This window comes from Prionailurus bengalensis, chromosome A2, assembly GCF_016509475.1.
Source record: "Prionailurus bengalensis isolate Pbe53 chromosome A2, Fcat_Pben_1.1_paternal_pri, whole genome shotgun sequence".
Taxonomy (NCBI): Eukaryota; Metazoa; Chordata; class Mammalia; order Carnivora; family Felidae; genus Prionailurus; species Prionailurus bengalensis.
The window spans coordinates 12,566,475-12,583,762 of record NC_057348.1 but is presented as its reverse complement, the minus strand read 5'-3'; the positions used below and the strand labels follow the sequence as shown (position 1 = coordinate 12,583,762).

The following is a 17,288-nucleotide window of genomic DNA, read 5'->3' as shown; positions in this document are numbered from 1 at the left end:
GAGCCCCGGCCATTGGGGAGGGGGGAGCGGCGCAGCTGGGGCACAGATGGTCCCCTGGTTTTACCCCTTTTCGTCCAAATTTTCTGTGGTGTGACGTTGTGTGAGATGTGCCTGTAGCGGACCTGGCACGCGGTGTCCGTGGTGTGGTTGGTGTGTCAGAGGCGGGGGTGGGGTTCTTTCCTAAGCTGCACCGTCTCTCTTACTGCACGAACAGAAGAAGCTCAGAGCCCTTCCGCCAGGCCTTCTTGGGCATCACCGCAATGCTTTGGCACTTCGAGGGGTGTCCAAAGGATCGCCGTCATCCCGTTTTTCCCGATGAGGAAATTGAAGGCCTATCCAGGGAAGTGACTTGCCCAAGGTCTCCCGGTGTCCTCAGCAGAGCTGACGTGAAGCCTCGTCCCCTGGCCCTTCTCCTGTGCTGCCGCACTGCTCCCCCCACCCCCCGCCCGCCCCCAAACACCTTTATTTGGGCTCATTCCACCTGCTCGCTGACGTGGATCTCAGGCCACCCTTATCCGTAAGACGTGTCCGGAGGCCCGGGGCACGCGAGCCAGCTCCGGATTCAGAACTTGCACTTTCCAGCAGCGTGTCCTATACGTGACACGATACCCCGAGGTATCTGGGCTGGCCGCGCTCCCTCATCAAAAAGTAACACTTCTGTAGCCAGACTTCGTAACATTCACACAGAGCTGGACAGACAAAGGTGGAACGGCCTCAGACAGCCTTTGTCAACCACACGGGCCTGGCGCAAACTTAAAGAAATTCTTTGGGCTTTTCGAGCTATGGGGTTTGGGAACGGCGGGGAGGGGATCGTGGGCCTGCGCTCCGAGTCGTTCCCTTGTCCCTCACGTGCCAGTGATGTTGGGGAGAGGTCATTGGTCCTGTTTGTGCCTCAGTTTCTCCGTCTGTGACAGCGATGGCTCAGGACCCGGTCTCGTCAGGACTTGACACTCCCTCTCTGTATATATAGCCTGCAGTATTTGTAGGGCGTGTTTTCTAGAGCATCACATTGCTTTCTGGGTTGAGGCACAACACTGTGCCTTTGTTTCTGAGACATTCCATTGGCCAGTTTGGGCCTTTGACTGTGGCTCCTGTCTGCTCCTGGTTGCTTTCTGACATCAGTCCCTTGGCCCTTGTCTGCTCCTTGGGGAAGTGGCTTGCAGCTGATTTGGTTCATGCGTTTCTCTGCCAGTCTGGGACCCTTGAGCTTTGGGCTGCAGTCGTAATCCTGTCTAAAATCCAGTCATGTGACTTTAGCCAGGTCACTCCTCTGAGAAGCAAGGGCCAGGCCACCTGGTTGGATAGCTAGGTGACCAGTGTGCAGGAGTGGAGAAAACCCACTTAGGGACGGTGAGGAATAAGGCTGGTCGGGAAGATGGGCCGTTTATGTGTGCCACATTGTAGCATGTGATGTGTGTGCGGGTGAGGGGGCGTGGCTCACAAGGCCAAGGGTTTACGTGAGCTGAGGTCCCTGAGTTTTTAGAGCAGGGGGCAAGAAGATCCAAACTGTCTGTCGGCAAGACCATCTGGAACAGAAAAAGCTACAATAAATTGACCTTATCCTGCAATTCCTTTACTGAGGTAGAAAGGGTGATCTGATCTTATTTCTGGAGATGCTTAAAGAAAATGTTTATCAAAATCATTCACTAGAGCATTAGAACAGTTACTGATCTTATTTCGTTGCCTCACCAGAGTAACTGAGAGAATATGAAACCATAATATATTCTCTATATTTTGCACGTATAATATTTACATATGTATGCATATGTAATACATAATAGCCTCTAATCTAACAAGTGATTTAGACCACCTCGCCAAGCGATGAGATTATTTGAACATTTCAGAAACACAATTTTGGCAAGTTTTTGGAGGTCTTTTTTTAAAAAAGGAAAAGGCAAGGGGTGCCTGGGTGGCTCAGGCAAGGGACGACTTCAGCTCAGGTCATGATCTCGTGGTTCGTGGGTTCGAGCCCCACGTCAGGCTCTGTGCTGACAGCTCGGAACCTGTAGCCTGCCTCAGATTCTGTCTCCGTCTCTCTCTGCCCTTCCCCTGCTCGCGCGCGCTCTCTTTCTCTCTCAAATTTAAACATTAAATTTTTTTAATTAAAAAAAAAGGCGAGAATAATTTTATGACCGTAAGCCAAAAGCAGACAAAATCAGTTTTACAGTTTCACAAGCGTATTTACCTGGTCTGCCTTCCAAAGAATTAAAGGTGAATGAAAGGGATCCGTAGGAGTGTTCCCGCAGCTACTAGAAAAAAGCATGGGCAGTAGTGGAAAAGTGGAATCAAAAGAGAGGCAGATTGATCCTTTATTTTCTTCATGCCTAAGTGTATGTGTCAAGACTATGTGCACTGTGTTGTTTTTATGTGTGATTATTTGTTACCCTGTACTTAGCTGAAGGTCAGCGTAACAAAGAAGGTAATTAAAGCTTAAAAGAAAATAAGCTGCCTGGACGTGTGTGTGCAGCAGGTCAGAGGAGAGAACTGTCAGCAGGCGAGAAGAATGAGACAGGGCACGGGTTCAGGAGAGGACAGAAACACAGGAGACACACGGCCAAAGACCAACACCAGGCGGGAGGGGCCGAGGAGTTAAGTAGCAATGAGGGCCGGAGAGCATGGTTCCGCATCAGAAAGATTCCGTCTGGAATCCCAGCTGCACTGTTGGTGACGTGGCTGTGTGTGAGTCTCCTCCCTATTTAATTTTTTTCCTAACGTTTATCTATTTTTGAGAAAGAGAGAGAGACACATACACAGAGTGCAAGTGGGGGAGGGGCAGAGAGGGAGACCCAGAATCCGAAACAGGCTCCAGGCTCTGACCTGTCAGCACAGAGCCCAGTGACGGGCTTGAACCCACGAACCGTGAGATCGCGACCTGAGCTGAAGCCGGACACTCAACCGACTGAGCCACCCAGGCGCCCCTCTCCTCTCTGTTTAAGCTCCGGATCTTCCTCATGTGTCCCTTGAGGTTACATTAGCAACCCTGTCTCTCTTAGCTAGTGCTGAGTAACAAATGACCCCAGTACTAAGTGGCTTAAAAACCTCTACTATTAGGAGTCACAGTTCTCTGGGCAGGAAATTGGCTGGGGCGCAGTGGAGCCAGCTCTGAGCCCCAAGAGGTTCTCAACTCACTTGCCTGGCACCTCACCTGAGTTGTCCCAGCCTGTTGGGGTTAGGCATATGGGGCTTGGTGTTCTCTGTCACCGGGAACCTTGTTCTCCTTCACAGAGGCCTTGGGTCACTAGCTCTTGCCAAAGTGCCTTTTAGCACAGCCACTAGATTGTGACATGGCAGCTCTATGCCCCCAGGACTGCACAGGTGGATGCCGCCTCTCTCTTAGTTTCCTTTTCATGGCTGAATAATATTCCAGTGTGTGGATATACATCTCATTTATCTGTTCACCAGCTGGTGGACATTTGGTGTTTGTACCTTGTACCTGTTAATAGTCCTGCTGTGGACGTTTACCTGTACAAGTCTGTGAGTGTAGGTTTTCAGTGTTCTTGGGGAGATTGATAGGAGTGGATTTGCTGGGTTGGGTGGTAACTGCCAGGCCTTCTTAAAGCTTTAACCTACACCGGGCAGAGCATGGTTCCACTGCATTCTCTAGAGCAAATTGTAGCACCCCTCCCCCCACTGCCATCAAGCGTCAAGAGGGGGAACTGACACAGGGGCCCGATTGTCCGGAGGGGTTCATCTGGGTCCTCATGTAAAGCCCTCAGTGTGGAACCTGACATGTAGCAGGGACTCAACAAATGTCATTCTCTTATTACTAAGAAGAATTCAAAAGTGGGGCAGTGGGCAAAATGCACACTGTTAGGATTTAGATGGACATCCGTCAGGAGGCCTGATGGCAAATCCACGTTCAGGATTTTGGAGATTACGGGCACGCTTCTGATTAGCTGTGTCCGAGTCAGAAGATGATGGCTGGAGGCTACTAGAGGTCAGAATAACCCCAGCACTGGATGAGAGGACGAGGACACACCACATCTTCATTCTAGAAAATGGGGAACTTCGGGCACAAATGTCATAAGAAAAATCACCTGGCATTCTGCCTGTCAGAGATAACGGCTGTAAATATTTTGGCTTCTTTCGTTCCAGTATTTTTTCTGTGCATCACGTCCAAGAAGTATACATGTTTTTATAAAACCAAAATGATGATCGCAAGATATATAGTTCATATATTGCATTTTAACATTTAATATGAAATCGGGAGCATCCCATGTTGTTCAGCACTGATTTCAGTGCCTAGATTATCTGTCATCGGTCTATGTATCTTTTTATTTATCTATTTTGAAAGTGTCATGTACAGCGTGGTGAATTTCTACACGTTGCGTATACCATAAAACAAGACCACTACCCAGGTGGAGTTAGAGAATCTTGTGGTCCCTTTCTGTCCGTAACCTTCCCAATTGCACGAATCGACCCCTAATTTGTTTACATACTTTGCTTTTACTGAACACTTGGGTTGCTTCTAATTGTTTGCCCGTACACATGATGCTGCCGTCTACTTCCCCATATGTACACGTTTGTCTACATCTGATTGCTTTCTTTGGATACATTTCTGAAGTTGTGAAATACTGGGTCAAAGGGTATGAACATTTGGAATTGCTGTCCAACATCTTTCGTAGTGTTCCTATCCACAGTGGCTTTGCCCTCCCTGGTGCACCTGCTGCTCTGCTCAGACCATACAATTATGGTGTTGTATTACTGGGCCCCCAACCTGTTTCCTGCGCTTGGCTTCAAAACTAGATCCTCCAGAGCAGGCTCTGTGCCTGCATCCCCCTACTTGGACCCACAGTGAAATTATTTGTGTTCTCTTGTCTGTCTTTGAAGCCCTTGCTAAGAGCAGTGACCTTTCAGGGGACTATTCAAAACCAATTGAAATCGGTTTCGCTTTTAGAATAAGCAGGACTTGCCGCAAAGCCAAGCAGAACTCTGAAGCCCACCTCCGAGATCACTGATAGGGCTGAAGGAGCTAACAGAGGACAGCGTTTTTTAAAAATTCCCGCCAGATGTTAAATTCAGAGTGAACAAAGGGGTCCGAGTAGGGTGGTGGTTTACTCACATTTTTCCTGTTATTCATCGAAGGCCTCACATAACCTTATTGGGGTAAGTCCAGTAACTTTAAATTGTGCAGCTCCCAGGGGGTGTAGGTGTCTAAAGGGGGTACAGCCTCCTTTCACTTCAGAAATGAGTCCGCTGGGCGAGCCCCTGCTGTTATTACTTGCCACCATGTGGTGTTGCTGTAGAAGATTGGTCCTAAGTAGTTGTGTGAACCGGCCTGCTCGCAGCTCCCTTCTGGGATGCCCTTGCTTATGCGGCTTGGGCCTACAGTAAAACGAGCCCACTCCCTTTACCTCCAAGCTTGGCTGAGGACGCTCTACACTCAGGCTCCTAAAACTACCCTCCTGCCACTTCCCATGGCAAGGGCAAGTCATGGGCTCGGAGCCTCTTGCCCTTTGGGGAGCCACCTCACTAGGAGGTAAGGCAGCCTTTTCAGGGGCATTACAAGCACAAAATGTCTTGTCTTCTCAGGACAGTGGGGTGGATGTCCTCTGAACCTAACTTAAAGGACACATTGCTGAAGAAGAACCATTACAGCAAAGGGGATTTACCCTGAGCCCTGCCTTTGTGTGACTGATAGGAGCCATTTCAAGTGTCTCTTCCTTGAAGCAGAAAGTCTTGCTAGGTGAACTGCAGTATCTGTCTTGGACCTAAGGGAAGCTAACGTTTTCAAGACTACCATTGAGTGGCGATCTGATTTAATTTCACTACTACATATATGTTAAATGTGGAATAAAACTATATATATATATATATAACTAAACTAAAACTATGCAGATAACTATATATATATATATATATATATATAGTTATCTGCATGAATAGGTGCATCCTAATGTGTTTATAGTATTATACTTAATATTTCGTTAAATATTTATGGAGCCCCACTGTGTCCCCCATCTATGGAACTGAACAGTTAATACCTCTGTCTGGGTGTGTGTATACAGCTGTCATGTATTGGTGACATGTTCATTCACTTATTTCAAAAATATGTAATAGGCATTGTTCTAATGGGGACACTGAGTGGAGTCAGTGCCCTTACAGAATTCAGTCATCTTAATGTTGCCTCTTAGTTTTAAAAAGGGCAGGTAAGTTGAGTGTTTTCCAAATTTTTTCTGAAATGACCTGGCCCATGCAAAACAAATTGCTTATGTCTATGTGATCCTTGATTAAAAAAATAAATAAGAGACTGTACATCTGAGTTAGAAATTAAAAGAAAGGCAGGACCAGAATATGCTTGGAGGGAGAGCTTGTTTATTTTGCTTATCTGAAGTGAGATAAAGAGTATCTCCAAATGGGCTGGTTTCCAACCTGGACCATGTACACAAAGCACCTCATTCTAGGAGGGAGAGTGAGTAAATTAAAAAGAAGTTTTTTGCCCATGTTTATTTTCTCCTGCAAGTGTGATGTAAAACTTTTCACATGTGCAGAAGGAAGCAGACACAACCACGTGCAGAAACAGCCGTTTTTGCAAAAACGCTTCCCAGAAGCATGACAAATGCAAGACTCACAGGTGTAGCACAGATCCAAGGCGCGTGTGTGGTTCTCATCAGCTGCCTCGCTCCTGTTTTAAATCTAGGTCTTCCTGTAACAACAAAAAAATTTATTTCTCCGGAGGCTGCGGCTAATAACCCACTCAGCCTGCCTTTTCACCCCTTCTCATAACAGTATTTCTAACAGGGCTTCCAGAGAGCGAGCGCTGGAGCTAGCAGAGAGCAGTGAAAAAAAAAAAAAAAAAAAAAAGGGCAGTAAAGTGGAGATGGGAAAGAGACTCCCTAGACTTGACGTTTAATTCTGGGTTTGACCTGTAACTCTGGGTGACCTTGGGCCTCAATTTCTTCCTTTGTGAAATGTATTGTTCAGAGAATGAGGGTTTCATATTTTGCAGCATCTCCACGCAAAGCAGGGTGGGTCTTTTAAACCAGTGGTTCTCAACAGGGGACGTTCTGCCTGCCAGGGGACCTCTGGCGATGACTGGACATTTTTGGTTGACCTGACTGGAGGAGAGAGTGCTCCTGGCGTTTAGTAGGTAGAAACCCAGGATGCTGAATATCTTAAAATGCACAGGACGGCCCCTACAACAGTGAGCCGGCCGCAAATGTCACTGGTGCCCAGGATGAGAAACCCTGGCGTTGACACACGTTTGCAACGTTGGGGGTCGGTGGGCTCAAGGGGCTGGCTTTGGGGCTTTCTAGCTGGAGTGAGGGCTCTCCCGAGAGGCGCTTCGCTGTCTCATGTGTTGGTGATCCCAGCACGCGAAGCACTGCAGACCCCCGCCCTCGGGAGGGGTGGGGGCATCCCTCTGCTCTTCTAAAGATGACCCTTCCGGGCGCATTATCACAACGTGGACTTGGCTCCCTCGCCTCCAGGAACGGCGATCGAGGGACTGGGGACCCCAGGCTCGGAAAACTTGTCAACTTCTCCCGCCCACGACTCCCGTCACCTCCTTCGGTACGGGGAAGGCTTTTCTCCCCAACGAAGAGTCCTTCCGCCGCCAACCCTGAGGCGGCCGACCGGAGTGCCCAGGTTCAAGGACTCGGCGCGCACCGCCCGTTTCCGTCGGAAACCTCAGCTCCCCAGGGCCCAGCCGGGGGCGGGGCCTCCAAGCGGCGGCCGTTGCCCCGCCCAACCGCCTCCCAACGGCTACCTCCGGCAGGCGGTGGGCGGGGCGGGGCGGCGGACCAGTACGCCTGCGCGCGCATGCGTGGGGGTGCGGGGCGTGGCTCGCGCGCGGCCCCGCCCAGACCCGGCGTCTCTGCCCGCCCTATCTCCCAACCTCCTCAGCGTGGCGCCGACGCTGCGTGCGGCGCGGGTTACCCAGAGTGCTCCGCGCAGGGGCAGCTCACTGGAGTTTGGTTCTCGAGGCGGCGGCAGCAGCGGCGGCGGCTCCGGTGGCTCCTCCTCCTCCTCTGGTGGCGGTGGCGGTGGCGCCCCGGGCCCGAGCCCCGGCTCCCCTCTCCGCCACCCCGCGTGCCCCCTCCTTCCCCGGCACCGCGGGGAACATGAGGCTCCGCTCCCGGAGGCCGGCGAGTGAGTGACCCCCGTCCCCCGCCTCAGCCCGCCCGCCCGCTGGCCCGGCCGCTCCCCCCCGCCTCGCCCAGGCAATGACAGCGGCTCCGGCGTCTCCGCAGCAGATCAGGGACCGGCTGCTGCAGGCCATCGACCCCCAGAGCAACGTAAGAACCCGCTGCGCGGGCCGGGACGGAGGCCGCGTGGGCCCGGGACCCTCCCCCTCCCCAATGCCCCTCGCCCGCCGGGCTCCGGGGAACCCGCCCGACGCCCACCTGCCCCCGAGGGCCGCTGCCATCCCGGTCTCTCGCCCCACGGGCCCGAGCCGGGGGCAGGTCAGGCAGTCTGGCGGCGCTGGGTACGTGAGGCCGAGGCTTCCGTGCGGCCTGGGCGGAGGGAGCAGAAGGGAACTGAGGCCAGAGCTTTGCCTTTTCTTCCGCTCCAGATGTATGACCCTTACTGCTCCTTACGAAGCTCACCCGCCTTGCCCTTCCCCGGGGACCCGCGACCCCCGGGAAGTCTTCCCGGCGGGGGGGAGGGGAGGGAGAAAGGCTGTGGAGCAACTGGTGTCCGGGGTATGACTCGGGCGCCTGTGCCGCCTGTGTCTCGGCCTTCTGGGTGATCAGGAAAGTCCTCCTTTCCTCTTCTCCCGGCTGGAAGCATCTTCCTGGCTTCAGAGGGACCCCCCCCTCCCCGCCCCCAGCCTACTTTGCCCTTAGCCGGGTGCCCAGGGCGCGTGGAGAGTCCCCCCTTGGTTCTGCGAGTGGACATGCCTTTGCCGAGTCCCTCCTGGGATCGCTGCCGACGGTAGATGATTGTGGGGAGGGTGGGATCTTTCCTGTTGCCTTTCTAGGCCTAAATGCCCATTGCGTCTTCTGACCAAGCCAGAGCCCCGCTTTTCGGTGTGAATTAGAGGTGGTGATTTTCTTTCCTGTTCTTCAAGAACGCTCCTTCGGCTATTACTTCCCCCCACCTGAGGGTTCCGGCTTGGTGGCTTGTCACTTAGAGGGTCAGGGTCAACCCCAGGGTGTTGCTTTCTTAGATGGTCCTCCACCGAGGCTACTGTTTGCAGAGGGATCTTCTGTGCCCCTCTTCGCGTGTGTAGGGGAAGACTCGTAGTGTCTCCCCTCATGTTTTCTCAAAGGGATTGTTGGCAGTAGGGGTCATTTTCTCCTGTGGCAGGAGCAGGTTGAGCAGTAGGAAGATGTTGTGGCAGGTATGAGATGAGCCCCTGCATTTGCTGGGAGACCAGGAAGTGGCCATTGAGATCACTTTTTAATATGCTGGAGATGCAAGGAAAAAACCTTTTTGTCCTGGGCCAGGTAACTCCGGTTTCTCTCACTGTAGGGTTTTTGTTTTTCCTTTACATTGGTTTGACTAATTACTCTTAGGGCTGTGCTTTAGCCTGGTATTTTTGGAATAATTCACATTGGCTTGTATAATTTTGGTAGAAATTGAGGAGTTACGGTGTCTGTAAGTCTCTGGTTTTTGTATCATAAGTAATCCTCTTGTCCCTAGTCTTCAGGCCCCATTAAGATCGACTTGGTGGTAATTGTCTTCAACAAATGTTGTATACATTTTTGTTATGACTTTGGGGGTGGAGTAGGCACAAGCTATATAAAACCTTCCAGAATATTTTGCAGTAACTGGAGCCGCTGCAGTTCCTAAGACTGAAATATTAGAGAATAAAACAAATGACATGAAAAATGAAAGCTTGGTGACTTTTGCATCTTTTGTCCGGAGTGTAATTTCTTGAATTCCACGTGCTTGTTTGCCTTCGGGGAATCTGAGAGGTTGCTGAGATATTAGCACTGATCCTTAATGCCACCTAGGAGAGCTTTGGGATCAGGAGGCGCTTTGACAGGCAGTCATGATATGTTGTAGATTAGGTAGGGCAGTGACCTCAGAGGTTCCAGTATTGTGTAAGGCTGTAATCTAAAGGGTTCCTAGGGGGAGAGGAGAGGAGGGCAACGAGGAAGGGGGGTTAGCCAGAAGCGGGAGAGGAAACAAATCTCATTTTTGTTGTATTTTAGTGTGTACAGTAGTGTTCATTCATAGGAGCCCATGGTTGCTGTAATGGCATGGGGTTCACATGTGAAATGGCTTGTCTGGGGGGGACTTTAGTGATGGGTGTGCATAGAGTCCTGCTAAATGTGAGCGTGGTGGATGGAATTGGGAAACTGTCTCTGGATACGAGTGATGAGGAAAGTGCCTCCTTTAAATGCTGCCATTGCCAGTGACCATCTATGAGCATTGTTAGAACCTTTTGACAGGAGCGTGGCTTGAAGCAAACCCCATATAGAAACTGGAGCCGTGGCAGAATAGGTTGCCGACAGAGGTGGTGCGACCATAATTCTGCAGTTTCTCTGGATTGACCTGGGCTCAGGTGAGTGTGAGGTAGCTCCAAGAAGGCAGTGCCGGCACCCAGCTGCTTTTCTCTACCTTGACCAATTATAAACTCCACTTTGGGATAGTTAGTTGACACATATTTAAGATGCTCATGGAAAAAAAAATGGGGACAGTGTTGAAGAGCCAACACTAAAATTAAACCTCTTCTGAGAGAAGCGACAGGGAATTGTGTCATGTAATGCTTACCTCTATGGGCATGCAATTATGGTTAACAAACTTAGCTTTTGCTTGAAAAATCAATGTCAGGGCAGCTGACCTAATATCCACAAGTAGCTGAGAAGTTAGGGAAATAACAAAGTAACATTTACCGACCATCTCCTTGACAAAGGAGTTCTTAAGGGAAAAGTTGTCTGTATGTTTTCAGTTCCAGTCTCTGGAGTATTTGAATTTCTGCAACAGCACACTCTGAGTTAATAATTTCTGCCAACTCAGTAATAAAGTAAATCCTCTACACTTCTTTTCAAAAAGCGACTAACAGTTTTTCAGAACAATCTAAGCCTTACTCTCCTTGTGGTGTATGTAGCCAGGGTGTTGAAAATCTCGGAAGCGCAGTGTGCGCGTTTCTTCCCGCTTAGTCTTCGTGGGTACAGTCAAGGGCCACGCCTTCTTCCTCTGCCCAGAAATTGGGAGTCCATCCACCCAAGTACAGTCTTCTCAGCAGGTGATGAACTTCTCGTTTGTATTGGAACTCCTCGTTTCATGGAAGTTCAGGCTTTGCCTTCTTGACCAGAATGTAGGCTTTGTGAGCATGGTTTGTTTCTTGTCTTCTTTCTCCAGGGCTGAAGCATTAGGCGCTTTAGGGTGCTAAGTGCTGGTTAAACTGATTGAATCCTCGCATCCTTCTTGCTATATGTGCTGAAGTTTAGTCGTGTAATATTCTAATTCAGAACTCTCTAGAACCGTGAGGCACATGGATAGAATAGGTCTGAGACGGTGGAGTGGATACTGTAACCCCATAACAAGTTGAATAATAGCACAAAGCAGGCCTTGCACAAAGCAGGTGAGCATCTCTGTAATCAGAACAGGGAGCGGCCAGAGAAGGCACTGGGGGAGAAGGGGACTTGAACTTGCCCAAGATGTCTGTGTAAAGGCCTCCTACTGATCAGGCTCTCTGGCAGGAAACTTCAGAAATGACTTTTCTTCCTTACAGTTATGCAGACGTCAGGCGCCAAGGAGAGGTGACCAAAGGGCCTCTGCAGAGAGAGACACACAAGAATGATAATTCCCCCCACCTAGGAAATTAGAAGATTAAGACGCCACCCAGCTTCTCTGGGCTGCAGGGTCTTCATGTACAAAGTGGGACTGGGAACTGGTGTATGCACCCATAAGGCTCCTTCCGGATCCAGGGTTCAGATTCTGGAAGGGGTAGCAGAGGCTCACATGAGTTGTTCTAAAAGTTTTTTTCTTTTAATGTGAGGTGCATTATGTGAACTTTCTAAAATAACAAAATTCTCACAGATACCAGAACTCTACTCAGAGATACATGCTTTACCTGACTCTGCAGCATTTGAACAGGGTCTCCTGCTTCCCCACAACAGTTCTGTAAGGGAGGGATGGTGAGCAACTGATCTCCCTTTCCTGCAGGCATAGAAACCAACAGCATAAAGACAGTAGGTGCTGTTTAAGTGGGTGCTTCCCACGGTCAGGAGAGGACAAGACGCTTTTGTTTCTTACTGACTTAATTTGAGGTGACTGCCCTAAAGTTAGGGACTTACCTGAAGTTTAAGTGACAGTGCTTCTAACTCTAAATGCCACCACACTGCTCTCAAAGGTGGAGCGATGGCTTGAGAAGAGGCCCAAGAGGTCAGTGTTCTTGAGCTGGTAAGAAAAGATGCGGGAGCCTTTTCTGTCCTACATAAGTTTATATGAGATTACAAATCGGTTTAGGTTTACCTGTGAGAGATCTAACAAGGTGATGATGTTAGACAGCCTGTCCTGGAAACATCGTACGGTTTCTGTCAGGGACAGAATCCTGGGCCAGACCATATCGTGGTGTGGCAATTGCCAGCTGATGTGGAACTTTTCATGAGTATTGTGTGCTGGCTTTGTTTTCTGCTTCAAGATTACAAGCACTCATGATGTTAACTTAAAACATCATTGATCCTGCTGAAAGGAGGACTGTTACACATTGTAAAAGGGAAGACTGTTGGTTCTGGTTCTCTCCAACACGTTAAAGGTTATAAAATCTAAACACGTGGACTCTCTGATCACTCTGGTTGCCCAAATGGCAGTGACATTCCTGTCTTTGTTCTTCGTATGTGGCCGCGACATGTGAAGAAGAGAGCAGTGTGGCATTTTATGACTTTGGGAAACAGGCAGGTAATAAGTGTCACTTGAGACGCAGGTGTGGGTCCTTGTTCTGACTCACTCTCTCCCTTAGAAGAAGGTGGATTTTACATTCTGTCTTCACAGAGGTCTGGTGGTCCTCAGAAGTGGCTTTAATTGTAATCATAGTATGTTGTCCTGCCTGGAAGTCACAGAGTCCTGGAGGATTGTCCAAGATCAGCTTGTGGGAAGGGGCCTTTGTCCTGATACAGTTGTAAGAAGACTCCATGGTCACCTGGGCTCCTGGGCTCAAGATGTAGCTGCGTGTGGCAGGACATGCACTTGAGGTTAGGTGAAGGAGAGGAGCTGTTCACCTGTGCCTCGATTTTGGTGTCTCTGCAAGCCATCTTCTCAGACAGAGCTCCAGTTTAACTGGAACCAGGCCTCAGTCCAGTCCCTAGGTGACTGCAGTTCTGTGGGCATGTCTCCTGCCCAACCCCCACTGTAAATCGCCTTCTGGAAGCTGGGGGCTTTGTCTCCATCAGTAGAAGTTGTGCCCCTTTCTTCTCCCTTATGGGAGGCTGTCCTGAGTCTGTCTGGTCCCTTTGGGACCCCTCAGCTGGTTGTTGGAGTGGGTGACTGAGTTTGTGGTTTGGCGAGTGACTGCATAGGCAGTGCGTTTTCAGCCTGGTCTTTCTAGTGCCCAGACTTGGAGCCCCCATCTGAAACTCCCCCTTTTCGCTCTCAGAGCACTGAGCTAGTATTGACATGGAGATTCCTTGATTCCTTGAACTGGGGAGTATTTCTTGCATAAGGAAGACATACCAATATTCTGCATGCGGTGTTTAAAAGTGCTCTCTGAATGAATTCCAGGTCTGAGGAGGCCATACACTTAACATCTCAATTGTCAACTGATATATACTGTTGATGGAGAAATGTGGTAAAGCTGAAAAAGATGGCTCAGCAGTTGAATAAACATTTCTAGCCATTGCTTATGGTGTTGGGTGTGGAGGGTGCAGACCTGGAGATGCCCAGCCCCTACCCTTGAAGGACCTGGAACAGGAAGAGAATGTGCACGTGGGCAGTCTGGGGTGGAGGGTGGGGATCAGCGTCAGGGGAGGCCTTACAGGGCTATAGCTCGTAGGTCCAAATAGAGGAGTTGTTCATGTTTCTTATTCAAAGGTAGTTCAGAATTCTTAAGAGCATGAAATGACTTCTAGAGCACTGTATAGTTTGTTTTCAGAGTGAAAAGTTTTATAGTCACATACAGAAAGCCAGCTCTTGGTTCATCTCTGATCTGAGGGAGACAGAATTTGACGAATAGCTGGCAAACCCTTGAACAATTTGCCCTCTCAGCAGTGGGAGGGGAGGGGGACAAGTGTCAGGCTCTCTGGAGGACCTGGGGTCTGCTTTCAAGTATTTGAAGAGCTGTTGTACGCCGGGTCAGGTTTGCTCTGTGTGGATTTTCGAGGCAAACCTAGTAGGGGAAGGCAGGAGTTCCTGGAGGGAGGCCGTGCTGCACTTGGGGAGCTCTTGATTATTGTCCGAGCTGGCTCAAGACAGTCCAGAACCACTGTGCCAAGTGGGTGTGCACATGTATCTGGGCCCTCTGTGTGGACCCCCAGACGCCTGCCCAAAAACTCCTGGAGGTCCTGTGATGGCGTGAGGAGCCTGCTAAAAAGGAGAAAGGTCGTATCAGGTGACGTGTCATTGCCAGGCAGGTGGGGTCGAGAGCCTTCGAATGCTCCTGGGACTGCAAGGAAGTTCCCTGGCTCCATCCATCTGCTGGAGGCTGTAAAACGGATAGCCGCAGCCTACCCAACACCTAGTATGTGCCAGGTACAGTGTGGAGCGCTTGGCTTCCTGTTTGCTCTCTGAACTAGTTCTAGAGGTAGATGTTCCATCTTCCATTCAGGAGAGAGCAGAGATTAATGATCTCCACTGTCGTGGAGGAGGCTATGGGCCTATACCCAGTGCTGGTAGGCTCAGAAGCAGTGGGCTTAACTCTTGCCTCCTACATAAGAAGTGCCCCGGAGGGAATTTGGACTCCGCTGTGTCTTCTGTGGTTTAACCTCATAAATACAAAGTGTTTTTAAATGTTGTTTTGTGTTTCCATTTCCATCCCAGTTGGGACAGTCTTTCCCTCTTTGAAATCTTCTAGCCTAATGGCTCCTAACCTTTTTGCCTGTCAGGATCCAGTTCTGTGATCAGAAATATTCAGGGGGCTCCTGGGTGTCTCAGCCGGTTAAGTGTCTGACTCTTGATTTTGGCTCAGGTCATGATCTCATGGTTCATAAGGGCAAGCCCCATGTCCGGCTCTGTGCTCACAGCGCAGAGCCTGCTTGGGATTCTCTCTCTTTCCCTCTCTCTCTGCCCCTCCCCCAGTTGTGTGCTCACGCAAAAATAATAAATTTGTGCTCTGTCTCAAAAATAAGTAAACTTAAAAAAAAAAGAAATATTCAGGAACTTGCATATATTGACAGGTGTACTTTGAGTAGCTGTTTTTTTGAGACAATTCAAGGAAAGAAGCTACTCTTAATCTAGTCATGCTTTGAAATGAAGTTGTATCTTATCAAAACGGCGTCTACTTAAATCTGTAAGCTAACCTTCTTTGTTTGTGTGCGACACCTAGGTTGGGACTCTCTGTACCTCACATTTGTGACCTTCTGTCATCGCTACTATTCTCTCCCAGAAACCTTTCCTGCTTTAATCCAAGACCGTCTCCCTTCAGGCACTGTACATAACTTAAAAACCCTACATTCCTGCTGATAACCGGTCTTGTTGATTGCATTTTCCTTGGGGTCGCGAGCTCCTTGGTAGTGGAGCACGAGTTAATCCCCATGTTTCTAGGGCTTCCATAGCAAGCCTGTGCTCAGAAGCTTGTTGATCTTCCTGTGAAAAGGGCCAATATCGGGAGTTAACTGTCAGCACTTACCCAGCAGACACACAGCTAGAAAGGATCACGCTGGGATCGGGAATCCTTCCCTCCTGCCCAGTCCTCACCCACCTGCCACCACCTCCCTGGTCACCTGAGAGAGCGCAGTAGTGGGTACAAGGTCAGCATTCTACTCTCCTGCCAGAGTCTGGGTCTTTATGCTGGGTTTGTCTACGGGATGTTTTTATGCCAGGCTGGGAGGGAAGTTGTACCTGAAATGCTTTGTGCTGTCTCTTGAACTGGCTGAGGAAAAGGCGTGAGGCATTTTTTTCCCTTCTATTTCTTGGCTGTTATTTTTTACTCCTGTGACAGGGAAAAAAGATGACTCTTGATCTTAGATCCCTGTCTGTCTGTGGACCCTGGAGATACTGTTCAAATGCTGCCTTGGGGCCCTTTTGGTCACGTGACAAACGAGACTCTCTGGACGCTCCGCTTCCCTGGGTTTCATCAGGGCCAAAAAATGGGTGATGGTTCCTCCAGGCCATACCCTGCAGTGAGTCAGCCTTGTGGCTGCTGTGGCGGTCCCAGTCACCCATCCACTGTGGGCACAGAGTGATTTTGTAAGTGGTTGGCTGTGGCCAGCCTTGACTCCGTGGTGGGGGATTTTGTGATCTTCTCATGGAAGACTTAGGTGTATGTGAGCCCAGCTCACAACAAGAGCCCGGTAGGTGGCCTGGCAGTCCTCCTCCAGGCACCGGTAGCCCCCCCTGCCCTGCCCGCACTTGTACCTTTGGCCCCATCCCCTACCTGCACCTCTGGTCACACACCTGGCTCTGGGTAACCACCTGATCTACCAAGCTGGCCGCAGCTTTGCCTGCCCACAGCGGGGCTGGGTTCATTAGCTCTCTCGACCTCTCTTGCCATCAGGTCCCTGGTCCGGCTCAGGTTGGCATATGGGGTGGTGGCCACATCCTCTTTCCCTAGGTGATCCCCAAGGTAACTAACTGCCCTCTTCTTAAGGCCAGCCCTTCTGGAAGCCACGTCAGGTAGACCCTTCCCAACTTTATTTGCCCCATGCATCTTGCAACTGTGCCAGGCAGGCAGTTGGCAAGCTGACTTTTAGTGCTGTCTGTGGGGGTCAAGTGCCAGTGATGTGTGTAGGATATAAAATAGGAACGGTTTACCCTTTTTGCTGATGGTTTCACATTTGCTTCAAGTATTCTGTTGGCCAGCCTCCCCCAGAGGGAGCTCAAATGTGAAAGGGCTGATTGGCTTGTGCCACTCAAAGGCTCTGAGGTGAGTCTGTTCTCAGGTGAGGCCCTGGTTTTGTTCCATCTCTTTTGTAGTGTTCCCTCTGCACAGTGGGGTGTCCTCCTTGTCCTTCCAACCCCTGCAGCTTTGGGATTCACCCTCTTTGACCATCAGCCAGGGGAAGAAAGACGAGGTGATGCTCTCCCAGAAGTCCCAGCACACATTTTCTGATGCCATCTATGGGCTTTGATGCAATTAGTAGGCTGTGTTGATTGGTTCACCCCTGGTGTTGGTTCCACCCAGACCGGCCCAGAATAGAGGGGATGCTCCCAGGAAACATCAGAGTCCTGTTTGTGGGAGGGGGTAGTGGTATGGAGAACAAGCTGGCAATGTCCCCTGATCGCGTGTGGGTTTAATC

General features: G+C 50.1%; 1 protein-coding gene and 1 long non-coding RNA gene across 3 annotated transcripts in view; one reads left to right on the top strand and one right to left on the bottom strand.

The window, feature by feature from the left end:
• Positions 1–743: 743 nt before the first annotated feature.
• On the bottom strand, positions 744–7,814 carry LOC122488682. Of its 2 annotated transcripts, XR_006298667.1 has the most exons (4): positions 7,505–7,814; positions 6,573–6,646; positions 2,186–2,249; positions 744–1,526 (listed from the first exon to the last, which is right to left on the bottom strand). It is a non-coding gene; the product is annotated as an uncharacterized LOC122488682 (long non-coding RNA). The 2 variants fall into 2 exon arrangements; XR_006298666.1 differs by lacking the exons at positions 744–1,526; positions 2,186–2,249 and having other exon boundaries at positions 6,296–6,646.
• Positions 7,815–7,867: 53 nt separating this feature from the next.
• MED26 (mediator complex subunit 26) overlaps positions 7,868–17,288 on the top strand; it is a 52,842-nt gene continuing 43,421 nt past the window's right edge. Inside the window, exon 1 of the mRNA XM_043590309.1 lies at positions 7,868–8,237. Coding sequence (XP_043446244.1) covers positions 8,166–8,237 — 72 coding nt within the window. The 5' untranslated portion in view covers positions 7,868–8,165. The remainder of the gene's footprint in view (positions 8,238–17,288) is intronic.